This window comes from Saccostrea cucullata, unplaced genomic scaffold, assembly GCF_032062105.1.
Source record: "Saccostrea cucullata isolate Sc308-1 unplaced genomic scaffold, CSIRO_AGI_Scuc_v1 ctg129, whole genome shotgun sequence".
In the NCBI taxonomy this organism is placed as follows: domain Eukaryota; kingdom Metazoa; phylum Mollusca; class Bivalvia; order Ostreida; family Ostreidae; genus Saccostrea; species Saccostrea cuccullata.
Window position 1 is genome coordinate 51,601 of NW_026927380.1, and position 19,820 is coordinate 71,420.

The following is a 19,820-nucleotide window of genomic DNA, read 5'->3' on the forward strand; positions in this document are numbered from 1 at the left end:
CGCTGACCTCAATGAACAATAGATGCTGACGTAACATATAGTAAACTGAAAGGGCCGGTGTAAAGACGAATTAATGATTCCCATAGAATATTGACTGCGGGTCATTATTCGACGTCTCTCGGTCATTATTCTACGGCAAAAAAAGACCCCCGGTCATTATTCGACGTCGAAAAATGAATTTTTTGCCCGTAGAAAAAGTGTCTTCACCCTAAAAATTTGCATAACCCACGTGAAGAAAAATGAACCCCGTAGAATAATGACTCCCTTGTGGATTAAAGTTAAAAAAATTTTAGGGGCAAAAAAGGACCTATTGGCCAAAATACTCACCTGAGCTAAATAGTAAATAAATTGGTGATATCTTGATCTCATTAAATTATACAATTATCGCTATAATGTTAAAGTCAATGCGATGATTCAGAATCTAAAGCAGTAAAAGATTTATCGAGACCAAAAGGGTTAGGTGAACATTGTTTTTTCGATTAAGGAGAATCATCGTACTGACAGACAATTAAGCAAAATTATATTACTAGTTTTATACCCCCGCTAGAAAAGCGGGAGGTGATATGCGATCAGTATGTTCGTCTGTCTGTTACGCTTAGACTTACCCCTCTCTTTTCCGCAACTCCTCTTATTCCGCTGAATGAAATTTAATGAGACTTTCACATGCAGAATCTTTTTTACATAGTGCCATTGTGCATCTTCTACTTTACTTTTTGACCTGACACATATTAATGAATAAAATGTCATTCAGCGAGCTCAGTGCTCAAAGTACCTCTAGTTTAAATCTTGCTTTATTCCACCCTTTTACTTTTTCTGTGTATTTTTTGTAGAGTGTTTAATATGAAAATCAGAACATTTGATTTCATTTTTATAACGTTTTCTTCATACTGAGCACAATATTAAAATTAATAGAGGACCATTCCATTTTATTATATATGTTTATACTTAGCACATGTACACATAAAGTATCTAAACAACCCATAGACAGTCAAAACTAGAGGTACTGCGAACTATGAGCTCACTAGATAATAACCAGCACCCAACCCCACCTTTCATATGATTATAATGGCAAAATTTATGTTTTTCTCTTTTTTCATGCCTCGATTAAATAATATATATTTTATTGATAACAAACATAAAAGTCATGATTAAAACATATGGAGATAACGAACAGTATTCAAGATCAGAAGTCCATAAAAAAAATACAGAATAGGAACAGAGCAAAAACGGACCTCCAAAACATCAGAGATGGGATCAGGTGCTATGGAGGATCGAGTGAGCATCCCTTGCCGACTGGTCACACCCACCGTGTGCTCCTTGTCATGATCGGGAAATAACGGAACAATCCGTCGTCAATTCAGCGTATAAATAACGAACTAACAATTAGTATGAAAAACGTCAGTCAGCATTTGACTCAATGTTAAATTGTCTTTGCTGACAAAGTCATTGTATCGACCATAGAACGTACAAAATGATGACTTTAAAGAGACTCCAGATATTCTTGTTTCTTCATCAATTTACCCCGTGCTATAAACTGTTAATACGTAGAGCATGCTCTTTCGTATACACGTGTATCAAATCAACTGAGATACATAAACACCGTAAGCAGGTGATGAAGGTATTATATTGCTGCGTGAGTAAGGGAAAATTAACTATAGAAAAGTTAAAGTCATCACGTTTATCATAGAGCTTGCTTGTGAGATAACCATTAACTTCTTTTTCAAGTAAAATGTTCAAATATGAAAAGAATGTTCCAGACTCTGTGGTATCTTTTATCTCGAGCTCACCAGGATATATCGTATCGACATAAGAATGAAAATTACCATTGTTAATTGACAATACGTCGTCTATACATCTAGATGTCGAGTTGAAGGCCACAACAAGTGTTTTCTTCTTATCACGCATAAGATTTTGCACAAATTCTGCTTCATATGAATACAAAAAAAGGTCTGTTAATAACGGGGCACGATTGGTACCCATGGGTATTCCAGTAGATTTTTGGAAGACCTGGTCAACAAAAACAACATAGATATTGTCAATCAGATACTTAATCATATTTTTGATGTCGACTTCAGAGTACTTGTATGTATAATCAGAATGTTTTTCAACAAAATAATTTCTGCAAATTACCAATGATAATGTAAGTAAAATTACGAAAAAAAAGTTTTAAAAATTCGCTTTATACTTTGTCTCAATGGTCATTATTAGGTTTTAATTTTTTTTTATTTCTCCTCAAAATATATTCATTGATTTTTGATTTTATAAAAAGTTGCTTGCATGAACTGCTCCCCATGATGAACGTGCATAAGACATGGAATCAAAACGTATTGAGTTTCCGGATATGAATAACAGTGCCTAAAATAATTAATAACTTGTACACGTTTTAAGAAAAATGGCTTTAGTTGATATTGTTTTGAAAACATTAATTAGTTGCAAATGAAACAACGATTTTTTAACATCCTATTTTGATAGATCTTATATTATATATTTACGGATTCATTTACTTCATTTGATCATAATAAAAATTAAATAAAGATTTGTATCATGCATAGAACATGACAATCGTATTTTTAAAGAAAAAATTCCTGTGAATTTGTTCTGAAAATTCTTCAAAATGTTAAAATGAAATATTTTAGGGCCGATTTGATGCTTTGCATCAATTCAAATTTTTAAATTTTGGATAACTGTAAAATGGGTCATTTTTCAACGGGGGTCATTTTTTGTATAGGATTAACATATAAAATAATGACCCTCGGGGCTTTTTTTCTACAAAAAATGATTTTTTTTCTACGGGTGGGGGTCATTTTCAGTCGTTGAAAATTTGAAATTTTAGAAACGGTATTTTAAAAAGCTGATATCGGTACCCCGTAAAAGTATCTAAAACCAACATACTAGTATTTAAAAAAAATCAGATTTGTTTTCATTTGGACTTTGATAACAATGTTTTGGACATTATATGAAATTAGAAGCGTCTTATTGTGTTTTACAATGATAGGAAACGTTTATTAAATTCATATGCATTGTAAAATCATTGAAGTAATAGAAGAACTAAGGTACCGAATAAGTATTTTAAAAAATTATGCCATTTTCTTCAAATGCCTGGAAACCTATAGTTTGCTATCCTAAAATATATTTGTTAATCAATTTTCAACTAGAAAATGCATAGGAGGTATTTTTATTCGCATTTCCTGAAATTTTATTTAATATATAATATGAAAAACTGTAATGATTAACTTTGAAGAATTACTTTGGGTAAAAACATTATTACTTTGAGAATTCAGAGATATTTTTGTGAGCCTTTGAAATTATTTAATTGCTAATTTTAGGAACCTAAGGATCGGACTAACTTAAGAATGGTTAAAAAAAATCAAGGTGTAAAACCAAACGCAGGTTTACTGTTCAAATTAAATTATTAGAGGTCTTCTGGGAGAGTGTGAATCGTGTTTTATGTAAACATTCGTGAATCGTGATTTAAAGCAAAAAATTATTAGTATGCAGAAATGAAATCCGAGTCTTTTCATGACTGGCTCTAAATAATAACTTTCAATTCAATTGTTTGATTTAAAGATATGAAAATTCGATTTAATCCCCTTTTATATATTTATATCATTTTATCCCCGTATTGTTAATTAACAATGGTAATTTCCATTCTTATGTCGACACGATATATCCTGGTGACCTTGAGATAAAAGATACCACATAGTCTGACACATCTGTTTCATATTTGGATATTTTACTTGAAAAATACGTTAATGGTAATCTAACAACTAAGCTCTATGATTAACGTGATGACTTTAACTTTTCTAACATCAGCTTCTCTTACTTATGCACCAATATATCTTCATCAACTGCATACGGAGTTTATATATTCCAGTTGATTCGATATGCAAGAGCATGCTCTAGGTATGAGCAATTTCTATAACAAGGTAAATTTTGGGCAAACAAGTTGATGAAACAAGAATATCAGCAGTTTCGTTAAATTCATCATTTCGTAAGTTCTACGGTCGATACAACGACCTTGTCAGCAAATACAGTTTATCATCGAGTCAAATGCTGACTGACGTTTTCCAAACTAATTGTTAGTCCATTATTTATACACTGAATTGACCACGGATTCTTCTGTTATTTCCCGATCATGACAATGAGCAAACGGCGGGTCTGCATGGTTGGCAAGAGATGCTTACTCCTACATGGCACCTGATCTCACCTCTGATGTTTTGGAAGTCCGTATTTGCTCTGCTCCTCCTTTTTTTTTTTTTTTTTTATTGTTTTATGGACTTTTGATATTGAATACTGTTCGTTTTCTCCATATGTTTCATATAAAAGATTCGGGGTATGTAGCTTTTAATTTGTTCGTTCGTTAGTCTGTTTGTTAGCAAAAACTTTTAACCTTGTCCATTACTTTTGAATGACTGGCGCCAAGATTTTTATATTTCACAAGAATACTTCTTGTGACAGACATTTCCTTAAGTACAACATTATCATATTTGACCTCTTGATCTTGTAGTTTGACCTACTTCTGCAAAAAAAAATTATCTACCTAACTTTAACCTTGGGCAAAACTTGTGGAAGATTTGGGCACGAGCTTTAATATTTCACGCATATTCCATGTGTCTGTATCTTTCTTTGGGATCAACATTTGTGACCTTTTGATCTTAACCTATCTTTGAAAAAAACTTGAGCCTTGCCAGAACTTTTGAACAGTGTGTGCAAGGAATTTCATTATTATATTTGTATTTTTTCTGACAGAACATTTCTTTTAGTATCAATAACTGTTTTTAACCTTATGAACTTCGCCGTGGATGTTGAGCTACATTTGAAAAAGAAACTGTAACCTGTTTATAACTTTTAATCGTTTGCTTCCTGGGCCTTTATATTTCGTTAAATCAATTCTTATCAGAAACTTTTCTTTTCCCTTTGAATAACAATCAAAAGCACCCCCGTTATCCAAATTTACAAGAGAATCCAAAATAAATCTATAGAATGAAGTCTGGTCAATAAGATAAGACATCAAAATCTTCCAGAACAAACGCATGGTATAAGAACAATGTCTATTATGTATAAAAGACTCATAATTTTGAAATACAATGTAACATAATTTAATAGTGAAGACTGTTTGAACATGTAACATTTGTACACATAAAAATAACAAACTATACAAAAAATTAAATTTTAAAGAATGCAAATTTCATACAAACACTGGCAGTATCATTCAGCCAAATTCTTATTTTAATATAAAAATCTACATTTAAATATACCTTGTTATTCTAGCTAAATGCATGCCTATAGATATAGGAAGAAATACACTTAACATTATAAGCCTGTGAGGTTTCTTTATGACCAGTAATGCCCATTAGAATCTACAACCTATGTACAGTCAATTATTGAAAGCAAAACAAAATATATATCTCTCTTCAAGATGCTGAAATGAAATCATCAATCATAGAAGATGTTTCACAACATAAATGAATATGTTTTCCGAATCTGGAAAATAAAACTTGTCGATCATGAATATTTCAGGGATTTTTGGAGTTTAAAATGCTTTTTTAAGTAACTTTAATGCATAAACCCTTACATGGCATTTTAAATAGAGAGTTAGGTATTTAGAGTGTATTCAGAATTAGCCACTAATCTAGTGAATTATGTCAAGTCTATTCAATTCCCAAAATTCAAAACCTATTGCATACTTAATTACTTTTACTACAGAATTTCTCAAAGGGGTTTACATAAAAAAAAAATTGAACATGCAAAGATCATGATTATGAATGTGCTTTATCGATAAGATAATGCTTCATAATATCTTTAAAATATGTAACTGAAGAACTTATACATTTTTTAATAATATGGTTCACAGTTATATTGAATTTTTTATTTCAATTCTTATTTTGATTCAAAATATTTTATAAAATGAGGGTGATTTCTTACCATTTTAAAAAAAGTGAGAGTAATCAAAAGCTGTCAGTGACAAAATAGTACATTGTTATTCAGCACAAAAAGCTGATTCTGCAAATTCCCAAAATTACAAACAATCAATATAAAATTAATAATTAAATATTATACAAAATGCTATGATCCATTGGACACCATGCTATCTGATTTTTCCAAACTTCCCGCTTCTTTTCCATTAGAGGAGAGGTTAAGTGGGTAGGAGGAGCTTTGCTTAGTCAGTGAATTTTTCACACTTTTTAGGTGTGCTGCCAATAAAGAGGCTGTCCTAGCGTTGATGCTGGTTACATTCTCTGTTGTAACAGCAGATTTGATTGGACCATTACTTACAGGTATCGACCTGGCAGTATTCACCACTGGGTCAGCAGTGGACATCATCAATTGAACCTCTACTACAGAATCTACAGTCTCTTTCTGTGGGTCTGACGGATGCACTACAATAGAGGAGGTTGTCTGTTGATCCCCGCCCTGGATGTTTTCACTTTTAGAAAGCATCTTGTTCTGTTTGTTACGCTTTGGTTTGTCCTTTTTAATGGGAATGTTCATTGTTAATTGAGGAGGTATCTGCTTTATTCCATCCTCCACAACTTCTCTCCCATCAACTTCCATTGGAACTGACTTTATAGATGACATGTCTTTCTTCATTTCTATCACCATTCTCTGCTCTCTTTCAATATATTCAGGCAGTGTCTGATTAGCTCCTCCCCCCTCTAACTTAGGTTTAGCATCATTCTGAGTCTCTTCAGTAGTATTTGATAAACTAGTTTCATTTTCACTATCATTGTTTTCTTTTTTAACACCTCTCTGAATTCCACTCACAATCAGATGAGCTTTACTTGGTATCCTAGGGATCGGCATCTGAAAAAACAAAAACATGTCTCATAGTAGTAAAGTTCCTCCTCACACCCACATCCACTGAAAAAGAGAGATATTTTGACATAATTAAATTTGAAGAAATACTGTACATATGGTATACAAAGTGTGTACCATTTTTGACAATTTTTTTTTTTCAGCTTTGATTTAATGCACTTATGGATATATGTATTCATGTATATATGAAAGCCATTTAGCAATTTACATATATACAGTGTACTTGATTTTAGCAGAAACTGCTCTCTACCAAAGGCATTAAACAGAATTCACCATCAAAAGTAATGTGTATTTACAGAGCTAATCTTTTTAAGATCTATTAAAGAATATTTCTTTATGGATATTAAATCGCATAAGTTTGAATACACACACCACAGTTCTCCTTAGTACACTTGTTCTCACCTTTTTATTTGGCATCATCAACTTCTCTTTCTCTTTGTGTTCTATTATGGCCTTGGGGTCCAGTCCCACCATTAGAATAGAGCTAGCCTCCGAGAAGCCTTTGGCCTGGGCAGCCATTAAAGCAGTGATACCTGCATAGTTTGTCAGTTCTAGATTGGCATTGCACTGTCGGAACAACAGCACTAATTTTAGCTGATTCCCTTCTACAGCATGGAACAATGGAGTCCTTCCGCTTTTACCATCCTAAAGAAAGGATAAATTTTACATTAATTTTCTAATACAGACAAATGTTGTTTTTGATATATCCGTGGATTCCAGGTAGGTACTCCCCATCTTAATTGTTAAAAGAATATACACCTACTATACTATAAACATATATTTTATATATATAGTATAGTAGCTGTATATTTTTTAACAACTATTAAGATAGGGAGTGCCTATGGTGGATTCAAGATAAGTTCAAATATTTAAAGAATAAGTGGTTGCATGGGACCTCCACATCTCTTGTACAAATCCATGGTATTCAAGACAGCAGTGTTTGAGATATACCAAAATTCAACTGTGTATGACAAAAGCCCCCCCTAGGCTTTTCATGTCTGCATCTGGGAAAATTTGTCTAAAAATTTTTGGGTTGGGGGTGTACACTATCCCCTCCCCCCACTTCAAAAAATTCCTGGATCTGCGCCTGAAAAGGACTGCCCTGTAGCATTTATCAGCACACCCTACAGGATGACTTTGCCATGTTATATATGTTATATATGCTAGGTATATAATAGGGATGGGTATCACCAAAAATTTCATATCGTGATATATCACAATTTCTTCCCACAGTTTCACGATAATTTTTTAAAAGCATATTTTACAATGATTTTATATGAAAAGTCATTATTTTTCTAAAAATATGCTAGAAAAACAAAACTCTACTTTCTTGAAATTTTTATGTATATAAAATCAATTATGTTTCATGGTAAGATGCCGTTCTTTACACTTTTTACATTTTTTATACTTTCTGAATTGTAATTTGAAAGATAGAACAAATAAATGAATAATTTCTGGACTTTATAATATGTACCTAAAGACCTGTACATGTATTTAGGTCTCCGTATCACGATACGTATCACCCAACAAAAAATCGTGATATACCGGTATACCGATAAAATCGCACATCTCTAGTATATAAGCTAAAATTTTAGCTAGAATTTTAATTTTGGCATTATTAGCTAAGGTGTTGAGATTGATAAAGTTGAATATAGCTAACGATTCATAAGAATTCCTACTGTATTTTTTTTTAATTCGCCCCTTTTTAAATTCGCCCAACTGAGGTTAGGGCGAAAAGGGTGAAAATAAAACAGGGGCGAAAATTTCCCTGTATACAGTAAGCTAGCTAGTTGCAACTGAAAATTTGCAAATGTCATCTGAATATGAAATACAACCACAATGCTCATCTCATGTTTACAAATTATCTTACAGCAAATACAATTTCATTATGATGATGCTTTTTTCAGAATATTTTTTTGCAAGTGCATGAATAAGGTGGCCTTGGGATGATCTTTGAAAATATGTTTGTTTGCCCTCTCCTGACACAGGATGAAAATTATATGTTTGTGGGGGGGGGGTATATTTCATTTCAAAACACTTCTGAATTTTATGATAAAATCGGTAATAAAAAGGATGGAAAAACTTAGAAACGAATTTCAAAAAATATATTTGTTTTCTGGATGTTGGAAAAAATTTTTAGTTGGGGCATTTCTAGTCAGTCAGTTGGGAAAGGACAAACAAACCATTATTTAAAGATGGCCTGATGACAATTCTTGCATCTTTGGGGAATGACATATACGAGGGTTGATCCAAAAGTAATGTCACAGTGTCCATATCTTTTATATTTGGCGTCACATTATCAATTACAATATACCAAAAGAAGCACAAATATACATCTAATTAACATTGAAATTTTAATTTAATTAATAATGTTTATTTGAATTTATTTTATAAATGTTTAAAACAGAGCATAGGGGGGGTGTCGCCGCGTCACAACGGAACGACACGTTTTAAAGTGTATATTTTCTTAGAATGAAAAAGACAAACACATCAAAAAGATTCTAAAAAAGCATCAAATCTCCCAATTTTTTTTAAAAAAACACAATTCTGGTCATTTTTTAGTCTTTAAATGAAAATTGAATTACGACATTGGTATTTGTGATCATAAACATCGTTGTTTAACTCTGTTGAATTGAACAAAAGAATTGTTGAAATGGGAAAAAACGGATCCATGAGTTGTAATACATTTTTGCTTCAAAATTTGGGAATCATCATAAGCGACAGTTATGTTAATTGATCAGTCTTGCAGAATAAAGAATGTAAATAAAAGAGACATCTTAATTAATAGATGGTTTTAGCAATTTTGGGCGGGTGAATGCTCACTGAATGATCAGCACAGGACAGGAAGACCAAAAGATAGGAGATCGGATGCTTTAAACGTTCAGTGGTGTCTGACATTGTCAAAAAAGACAGTCGTATAGAGTGACATGTGAATTTTTAAGTTTGTCTTCTGCTACTGTTCAAAAACATTTGACAGAGGGCTTCATTATGAAAAGAATGAGTGTATAATGGTACCAAGAATTCTTTAAAAAAGGTAGAATTGGTGAAAGTGTTTGCGAATCACAAATATCTTTTAATGAAACGAAGGGGAAACGCTTAAAAGTATGACAGTGCGTATCCGTCATATGACGTTGTATTTAGGTGCGGCGACTACCATAAAGGCACATTGTTTAAAATCTGATATTTTGGAAAGTATACATCACATTCCTATGAATTTTTCAGGTCCGATTTGAAATAAATAAAGTTTTCATCACGTGTAATTTTGTTGCTTTACGTCAATATATAGCAATTTTATCAAAGTTGTGATATTACTTTTGGATCAACCCTCGTATGACAAATTAATTTAATTTTATACGGATGACCCAAGAAAAAACACACTGTGAAGTGTCTATTCTGTGGCCTATCTTCCACTCCTTTCCAAGTAAAGTTTCTTCCTTCTTCACCTACCTGAATGTTGATATCAGCACCACACCTTATCAGGACCTTCACCATTTCTATCTGATTCCTTATGACAGCCAGATGAAGCGGTGCTAAACCTGTGAAGGTAAACGTGAGAAGTGTAGTACCTATTCCACATAACATTGACTGAAATATGATGGGCATAAGAGGTATTAGCTATCCTACACATGTTCTGGGTGATAAAAACAACACCATAGCCAACACCAAAGCCAAGATAATTTCAGTTACATAAATTTGTTTTGATATTCCGCTCATCAAGTTACATGTATACGTAAGATTTTTAACATCAAATTTATAATACCTGTACTCTTAACAGATAATTTAATTTAATTTTTCATGGTCTTTGTACGACATCAAGTTTTTCTACATGTGTTATTAAAAAACATTTTTAAAGAACTGCAATAAAAATGGCCAAATATTCAGTGACATTTGTAAATTTACATTCAAATTATCAAATTTATTAGTAATCTTGTGATAACTCTACTGGAAAATCTGAAGTCTCAGATGAGACTGTAGCTCTATCAGTGTTTTCCCTATACTGTAAACCTTTTATATTTGATTGTGTATTCTTTTCAACAGCTTTGGAAAGCAGCAACCAATAACTCAATCAAGTACAAAACTAATATGAATATAAAAAAATGCAATAAAACAGACCTACACCAACTTATTCAAAAATCAATTTTAACCAAATTTCGTACAAACTTAATATAATGAATTTCAAGGTAAAGGTTTACAGAGATCCACTGAATGTAAACGCTTTAGGTGTTGAGGTTTTAGCAAAATGTGTATCTTATAATAATTTTTTTTTTTCAAATTTTGATTTCAAAATAGTGTATTTATCAACTGAAGAGTTTTAATTGGCTGTTAGCGGGTTCTTAGGAGAAACACTGCCTGTTGGTTTGTACTAGTAACAAAGGAAGAGAGAGGTAGTATTTGGACTTGAAACTCAAATTCAATAAATAGAATAATAAGACCCTTATTCTATTCCTTATGTATGAAAAGTTTAAAAGTGTTTTGATTAAAATATTTGAAAGAATGACCTTTTGAAAGAATATTTGAAAAATTAATAGAAACAATGGTGAAACAGTTAATTTAATTTAAATGGATCTAATTGTACCCTACTTGTGTAAAAAGTTTTATGGAATTATTATAAGTCTCAGTGAGATCTTCTTGTGTCTTATATATAGTTATATTGAAATTGGACCAAAGCTGTAGGATGACTGGTATTTAGAAAAAAATTTTTTTTAGACAATACAGGAAAATGGATACTGGACGCCTAACTAATATTACATAAGATCTTCTGGTCTCTGACCAATAGATTAAAAAAGTATGCCTGTTCTAGACCAACAAAAAGGCAAGTGACTTATTGGGCATTTATCCTAAAATATTTCCATTTCTATTTGTTTTTCTCTGTGATAACTCTTTGAAAGCTGATAAAGTTGATTTCTTGATCATTCTACCAGAATTTCCCCAAACGATACATCAGGAGCTAAGGAGGCGTGACATGCAGGCATGTAAATCTTGTGTGTCTGTCTTTGTTTCTGATGCTAAGGAGGCCTAATATGCAGCTGTCCTTGTGTTTATATCTTCTTAAATGTCAACAAAATTTCAAAAACCTTACAGATTTAAATTCTTTCAACGTTAAATTAAAGAATTTTCCAAATAAAAATAAAGTGTACTATTTAAAGTTGAAAGCAGAAAATGCTAAAGAGAAAGGTTTTGTACTAAGATAACATTACAAAAATGTAGAACTGCTTGTTTATTTGTATAGGGAAATACAGGTTCCATAGTGTGCTCCTAATTTACTAATTGTTTTCAAAGTCAAGGTCCTCAACACTGTAATTTGTCAAAAGACACTCCACAAGCCTTAATTAAAATACATTTTATAACGAGCTTTAATGGAATAAAAGCATGGTACCTATCCTTAGCTAGATAACATTTATCTATAATTATAAACATGTTGTGAAACTTTAAAAAATGTTTTAACACTGTATTATTTTAGTTTATGAAAATGGAAACTTGTTCTCTTCATTATGTGCAAAAATTTTTATCATTATCGTGAATTAGAATATTAAAGTTTTGTATATATAAGTGCCCTTTAAAAAAATACGCTTACTTTTTATAACAATGGTAAAAAATTTCTTGCCACCTTCCGATAAAAAAATGGGTGGGCAGGTGGTATATATATAAATATATAGAATTGTAATACTGTATAATGTTTCTGTTACTATTTTAATAGACCTTTTCTTCATGCCTGCAGAAAAACCAAATCCATGGAACTTGAGGAACTGAGTGAAATTGAATTTGTTTTGCATGCGGTAGCTACATGTATTGTTTATCACTTGACTTGTTAAGAAAAACAATATGATGTCAATAAATCAAATTCAATGTTAAACTTACTGTATACTTTAGTCTTCAAAAGCCAGATTTTTCTCATTTTTCAAATTTCTAATCTTACAGTGTAAAAAACTATGGACCCCAGTGGTAATCTCCAATAGCTCTAGATTTTGGGTTGAACTACGGGGCATTAACGTACATGAGATATTAATCGTGCAGATGATTTCATAATGATCCTAGAAATTCCTTCATGCATTGGTCTTTTAATACCACAGAGGAGAACAATATCCTTTATCAGAGAATTGGAATTTAAGGGTATCTAAAATGACACCCACTTCTTTGACAGCTAATAATTTGTGCAATATATAATGTAATAAATTCTTGATGGACAATTAAATACTAAGTAAAATCTTTTGCATGAAAACAGGGGGTAGGTTGTATATGTAGGCTGTCCCTATGGCACACATTAAATTCCCTCTTTGAAAAACCTGGATTGGACAAACCTTTTTGTATGTGAGTTAAAGATACAGAAAAAAAAAACTATTCAGCATCCATACCTTCAAAGTTCCTGGCATTGATATCTGTCTTGTGTTGACTTTTGATGAGCATCATGGCCAGACTGTTGATGGTGTTGTGTTTGATGGCTAGGTGTATGGAGCTGTCCCCCTGTTTGTTGACCAGCGAAGGATTAGCTCCTGCCATTAGGAGGACCGACACAGCCTGGTCAAACTGTAACTCAATGGCAATGTGAAGGGGGGTCTGGAAAAAAGGAAACTCTGAGAGTTCACATATTTCTCAAGAGAGATTATGAGATCATCAGGACGAGAAATCTTACATAAATTAAGGTTTATTGGTGACCTGATAAGAATGATAACCCTTAGTAGGCTGTACTGTATAGACCTACTTTTTTCCAGGGGATCATAAATCCACGGGATCACAATATCAATTTAATCTGCAGGTAAAAAAATTATGTGGATATTTGACATGTCAAATTTTTTTTAGTTAACCCCACATTGAAATATATGAGAGAAAAATCATTAAGGCTTTTCTTAAATGCAACTATATTCTGTGCATATTTTGCATTTTCGAAGATCAACTTTGTGAGTACTGCTCAGAACAACATACATACGGAGTATGCTCTTGTCGACTAGGATCTCACTAGAAATGACGATTTAAAAGAAAAACAGATAAAGAATATTTTTTCTGAATATTACACTGACTCACTGGAAAAATGCAGTTCATACACACGTTCATCTACTACAATTATCAACACTGAAGCCTGTTCCTGTTGTTGTTGGGTGGCGGATCAATGCACACAGTCCGTTCAAACAGAAACCTTTGTTCAAGGTTAGGGGAAACGGGGATTCTTTCAAGAGTAAAAAAGTGACATTTTTTTTAAATAGCTAAATTTGTGCTGTCACGCATATAAATGTGATTTTTTTTTCAGAAGTAACTGATTTTGGTGATTTGATTCGTTTTGCTACTTTATTAGTAGCCAATTTTTGCGTTCAAATCCATTTAAATCAGGTAAAGGTATCTTAAAACTGCAGTAAAACATGGGTCTTACGCCAATCTCCCATGCAGAGTTGTTGTTTGTTCCTCTCTCAGAATGTATGAGCAGATGGTAGAGAGTGGGTCTTAGCATCTATGTAATCAGATCCACTTGAGAACAATAGTTGTGTGACGTGCTGTTATCTCAAATTGTGGGAGGGGAGATCAAATTTTATGTAAGCATATTAATAGGCAACAAAATATAAAATTCAGAGAATGAAGTGATTATTCTGTATATTCTTAAAACATCTTTGCAAGTTTGACGTTGTTTGCACCTACATGTATTATGAATAGATAATACATAGAAAATATACAAGTATACCTACGATTTAATTCTATATAAGTACCTTTTTATAACCTCATCAATTTAATGTATTTTCATTTCTAAATGCACATTAAATATGCTGTGACAAATTTCCACATATTTTTTGTGACCGCATTCATAGCGTAAATTAATCCCCCACAAAAAAAAAGAATGTCAACAGTATATTATTCCTATATAAAATTGTCAAATCCTTTGGTCTGGTATTTTAATTAAAATTGTCTTTTGGAAAATTTAAGTGTGGAAGCAAAATTTTAGAATTTACCCTTCTCCTGGCTTTCAGCTCAGGTGAGCAAACTATAATATATTAAATATAATAAAAGGTCAAATATGAGAGCAGTCTGCTGAAGATGTGATAAGGGAGATAACCATTATACTGATTACTTCACTTCAAAGTTTTTCATAGATGGTCTTTCAGTCTTAACATTCTCCTTAATTTAGAGTAATATGGAAATTTCCTGGTAAATTAACACTTAAAATTATTGATTATTTGTTTATCACTATAGTCTAATGCAGCAACATTTACTTAATGAATCATTAAATCATGACAATGAAGCACTAGCTGCTTCAACCATTGGTCCAAATATTTTTATTTCATAGAAAAAGTCGGATGAATCAGAATTCCATGTGCCTTACAGCTGTCATGTTTAATTAAAATAAATGAATCAATAGTTATATAGTTAAAAACATAAAAATGTGTATATACTGTATGCAAAAACAAGAATAATATATATGCAAGCTTTATACTGCAATTCATGTATCCAAAGTCTAAAATAAAAATATAATGCTTTTATCTCTATCCATAAATTACTTGCACTCTAAGTAATTTATTAAAAATTATACTTATAAACTTATTACCTGCTGTGATTTGTTATACTTGTCCACACTCTTGCCGGATATGGTCATTAAGTGGACAAATTTTTGGACCATTACAGTGTTTTCCTGAGCCACAGCAATATGCAAAGGCCTACAAGAACAAAATATTTGCAATAAAACATAATAGGATTTTTTTTTATACTGATGAACATACACAATGCATTTCCTGTAGAAATTTTTTAATTAAAAATCAGTTTGCAATTTTTTTTTAATAACAATACATTGTACCTCTTTAACCCAAAAGGACAATTTTTTGAAGGGCGCGATTTCTGTAATTCTATACTTGTGTATCATTTATATTTTTAGACATTCCTGAAAAGGAACTTAAATGACATTTATGTTGTACTTAAGTAAATGTTTTTTGCACAAGAGGAGTCATTTACATGAATACAAAGGTATGCACGAGTTATGCCAGCTGGTTTAAATGTCCAAAATCAGGAGATAAAACGTTCAAAAATAATTTGTGTTGCAAATCTGGTTTTCCCAAACGATTTTTTAAAAAAATTGCTTTCAGAATGAACTGCCGTACTACAAATCAATTCTACACGGATGGTTAGGCAAGATGTATACATTCTAGTGTATATTTAAATCCGGGTTATAAATAGAATCCCTCTACCTGTATGGATCACGTGTTAGTGGGGTTTTGGTCTTTATCATGTGGTAGCCCCATAAATTCACATGCTCTCTAAAACTTTGTGTACTAGTCCATAGATAAAAATTATCAGTTGATTAAGCATTAAGTGACCTGGCTACTTTAGTATGTACAAAATTAGCCAAGTTGAAAATGCTATATATGCCTTTCTTTAAGCACCATTCATTTCCAAGGTCATGTAAATGTTAACTGATATACCTAGTTATCTACTATGAGCACAATTAATGCAATTTGTTTTCATCTCCAGCCATTTTGGGCTCAATTTTATTTTACAAGTCCTATTTTAAATTATTAATTATTCAGACCTTGTATTAACACTATTACAATTTTACACATGCTCAATTACAAAGTATAGGATTGGTATTATACACACAAACTGACTCTTTAATAGTATCAAACATTATTCTATTACACAAGTTACTTTATCAGACACAGTCATGAGTGATTACCGTATTTTAAAAAAGTTAATTTATGGAATTGACACAGTTTTGGCTAAGTTAATTTTTTTTTCATCACAAAATTGTGAGAGAATAAAAATCTCAATAAACAGTTAAACACACCTTTTCTGACTTTTTGAAAAAAGTATCTACCATCAACAAAGAGTCCTGATTTTACACAAATCTGACACTACATAAGTGTTTTGTGAGGTACATGTGATAACAGCTAGGCCAAGAATTGATTAAATAAAAATATTTACACTTTTGACGATCAATTTTTTTGCAGTGCCTATAAAAAAGGGAAGGCAATATGCATGTGTGTGCTATTAAAATAGAACCAAATTAGTTAGAGTTGTTTATGTAAACAATGAAGAATAAATTGTGGCATTTTACCATTATGTATTAAATGTTTAAGTTATATACTGTTATAAACTAGCTAATATGATCAGGGGGTAGGGGGTTGGGTTATTGACAATATTGACAATAACCAGTTGTGAATTTGCAGGCTACATCTGACATTGTTTAAAGTCTTTTCAATTTTGAATATTTTAAATCTTTTTAACAAATACAGATATATAATATGACTAAGAGTTTTAAAAATCCCATTTGGCATTCACCCCACTTCAGCAAAAACTGTGCTTTTGGGCTTCAATATTTACCCACTCATGGGTTAACCTTTAGAATTATTCCTTACAAACATAAGAAGCTCTCTGTCCAAATCCAAGCACATATGATTTTTCATTTATTACATATATTGTTAAGATAATCAAAAGGTAATGCAGCTAATGTTGTACATATGCTTGTCTTCTTCTTGATTTATGATTTAAGTTGAGGCAAAGTAGGTAAATTCCCATCCTTCAATCTAATATACTGACCCTTACATTTGCTATTTTTGGACTCTTGCCATATAAATTAAGCTTACAAGATATACCTATTTCAGTCGCACAGTTGTTATTGATCTGCACGATCATTGGAGTGGTAATAAGCTAAGGGAAAGTTCAACGCATACTGGATGATAAGTTGTAAATTAATAAATTAAAAAAAAAAATTGCAGATATCAAAATGATCAATGATCATTACTTTAACTTATGCATTTTCATACATTTTAAATTTATATATTAAAAAAATATATATATGATTTTTATTTTTAGGCCTTATGTGTTCAGCATTAAGGAAGATATTCCAGGCACTTGGCATTTATATAAAATATGCTGAAAATAAATATTCACTTTTTTTGCAATATATATGATAATAAAAACAATGCTATTCACAACTGCATGAAGTACCTATATATACATTGTATACAAAAGAGATTGAAATGATTACCCTGCTGTTGTTTAGATTTGTCTTCTTTATCTGTGGTCAGATCCACCACTGACTGGGAGGGGGAAGTACTGTCTTTCTGGGGTACCTCCCCATCTTTGTACGTCTGTAGCCGCCTCTTCTTCAGGGGTAACGATGCCTCCGGCGTGTCATATTTATTTGGGTTCAAAATGTGATCCACAGTCGTTTGAGGCAATTCTATACTTTCATTGCTTATAATAGAATTAGGACTACCTGCTTCACGCGCAAGGCTTGAATCAGTTGTTGACACAGTTAAAGGGAGTTTTAGAACTGCATTATTTGATGTTTGCGACTGTTCGTGGCCTTGGGCCTTTTTTAGCTCCAACATTTGCTGAAGGGAAAACTTGATATTGGAATGTGATGGCATAGAATTCTCTTGTTTTTCTTTCTGCATCTTAACGAGATTGCTTAATTGTTGTGCTATTAATGATGCATGTGATATTGATGTACTAGTACTTGTATTTAACGTGACAACTGTACTTTGAGGTACTGATTTAGTTTTGGAGATCTCAGCAACTGATGCCACTGCATTTCTCTGAGTTACAGCAGTATTACTTTCGAGTGAAGTATTTGTATGGGTTTGTTTTGAAGGAGAACGCTTACCCCCGCGACCACGATTTCTGGATTTCCCCCTCTTGGAAACAGACGTGGATGCGTGCACTAGTTCGTCGTTGTTTACAGATGGATCCGGTTTAACACTTTGGCCCGCCATAGCCTTGGAAATTGTTTCTGAAGATGGCAGTATGAACGGCGTTGACGACAGACATGACATGGCCTCCGCAGCAGCAATGCGGTCGGCGCTCTCCTTGTCGTCGACATTTTTCCGCGTCATCTCAGACCCTACACTCGCTCTTACTTTTGGTTTTGTTTTAGCCCTCTTACTCATGTTATCGACGTTGTTATTAGCATTATTGGTGTCCACAATCGTCATTCTCCCCCATGAAAACGATGGGGATCAGAAACACACGGTATACTTTCAAACAGTTTTCTAAAATTCCAAGTATTTTCTCGTGTCGTAGTTCTTTCCATTACACCTCCATGAAAAATTGCATATTGGGAAAGTCCCTAGTCACGAGGTACGAAACAACCAATAGTTTTGCGTGCTTTCTAACATACGGGGAATTCCCATGTATCGTTACAAAATTCTATTTTCTAAAAATAGCATTGACAAGTTTCATTCTACGTCTTCATTTAGCATTTTTTGCAAAATTGATACACAAATTATGAACTTCAATTGGATCAAAGTTCACAAAGTCACACAAACGTTTGTGCATTGCAATTGCAAAGTAATCTTGCAAGATAAAATAGATGTTTATGAGCTTATTTACCGTTTACTACCGTTTTCTATTTTTAGAAATTTAGGACAGGACTGTATTTAGCGCTTAAATGGTGCCATATGAGATGACCGCTTTTTATGTGATTAATGCAAGATGATTTAGTTGTGCAAAGAGCTTTATTTTATTTTATTTCGAAGGCTTCGGAATTTTCGCATGAAAACAGCGTACATAATTATATCTCTATGTACATGTATGTCATCATTATGATTAATGTACATTGTACATATATGGTAATATAATTTCTACTTCTGTATGACAACTTTCTCTATCATGACTCTGTTATCTATCTTTTGGATCTATTGCTTTCTATTGTTTATTTGCTTTCTTCTCTTATAATATTTCTTGTGCTCTTTTTTGTGTGTAGGTCTCATCATGGCCGTACGAACCGCGGGGAGGGGTGAAGGTGGGGGACTGAATATATACTGCCCCCAATGATATTGCTTTCTACGGGACTGTAATTATTATACAACAAGAAGCTCATCATAGCTTTATATAGGTAGTTCATCTGCTTAATACTCAGAAGCAGAGAAGAAGATCTTCAAAGATTTAATGTATTTTCACTATAATCAATAGAGTCCCGCCATAATACCAGAACCCCTGACCCTGGGCCTGCCTTGGGCCATAAAATTCACAATTTGGGAAGAGGCATTCTTCCTCATAACTATAAAGTAAGTTAGTTTGTTTAATAC

The 19,820-nt window shown here is 32.5% G+C and overlaps 1 protein-coding gene across 1 annotated transcript; it reads right to left on the minus strand.

Moving 5' to 3' along the window:
* Positions 1 to 5,083: 5,083 nt before the first annotated feature.
* LOC134274289 (protein phosphatase 1 regulatory subunit 12A-like) lies at positions 5,084 to 18,948 on the minus strand. The gene is made up of 6 exons (XM_062756553.1): positions 17,777 to 18,948; positions 15,344 to 15,534; positions 13,170 to 13,371; positions 10,264 to 10,352; positions 7,219 to 7,461; positions 5,084 to 6,804 (listed from the first exon to the last, which is right to left on the minus strand). Exons 1-6 carry the CDS (start codon positions 18,723 to 18,725, stop codon positions 6,067 to 6,069), a joined length of 2,412 nt encoding a protein of 803 aa, XP_062612537.1. The 5' UTR covers positions 18,726 to 18,948; the 3' UTR covers positions 5,084 to 6,066.
* Positions 18,949 to 19,820: the final 872 nt, after the last annotated feature.

What these genes read in the sequence shown, in the direction of transcription:
- LOC134274289 (XM_062756553.1), bottom strand. Translation starts at nt 18,725, where the DNA reads ATGACGATTGTGGACACCAATAATGCTAATAACAACGTCGATAACATG. An exon ending in CAATGCCAGGAACTTTGAAG is followed by an intron (nt 10,353 to 13,169) that starts GTATGGATGCTG and finishes TTACCTTCACAG; the next exon opens with GTTTAGCACCGCTTCATCTG. An exon ending in TGATGATGCCAAATAAAAAG is followed by an intron (nt 6,805 to 7,218) that starts GTGAGAACAAGT and finishes TTGTTTTTTCAG; the next exon opens with ATGCCGATCCCTAGGATACC.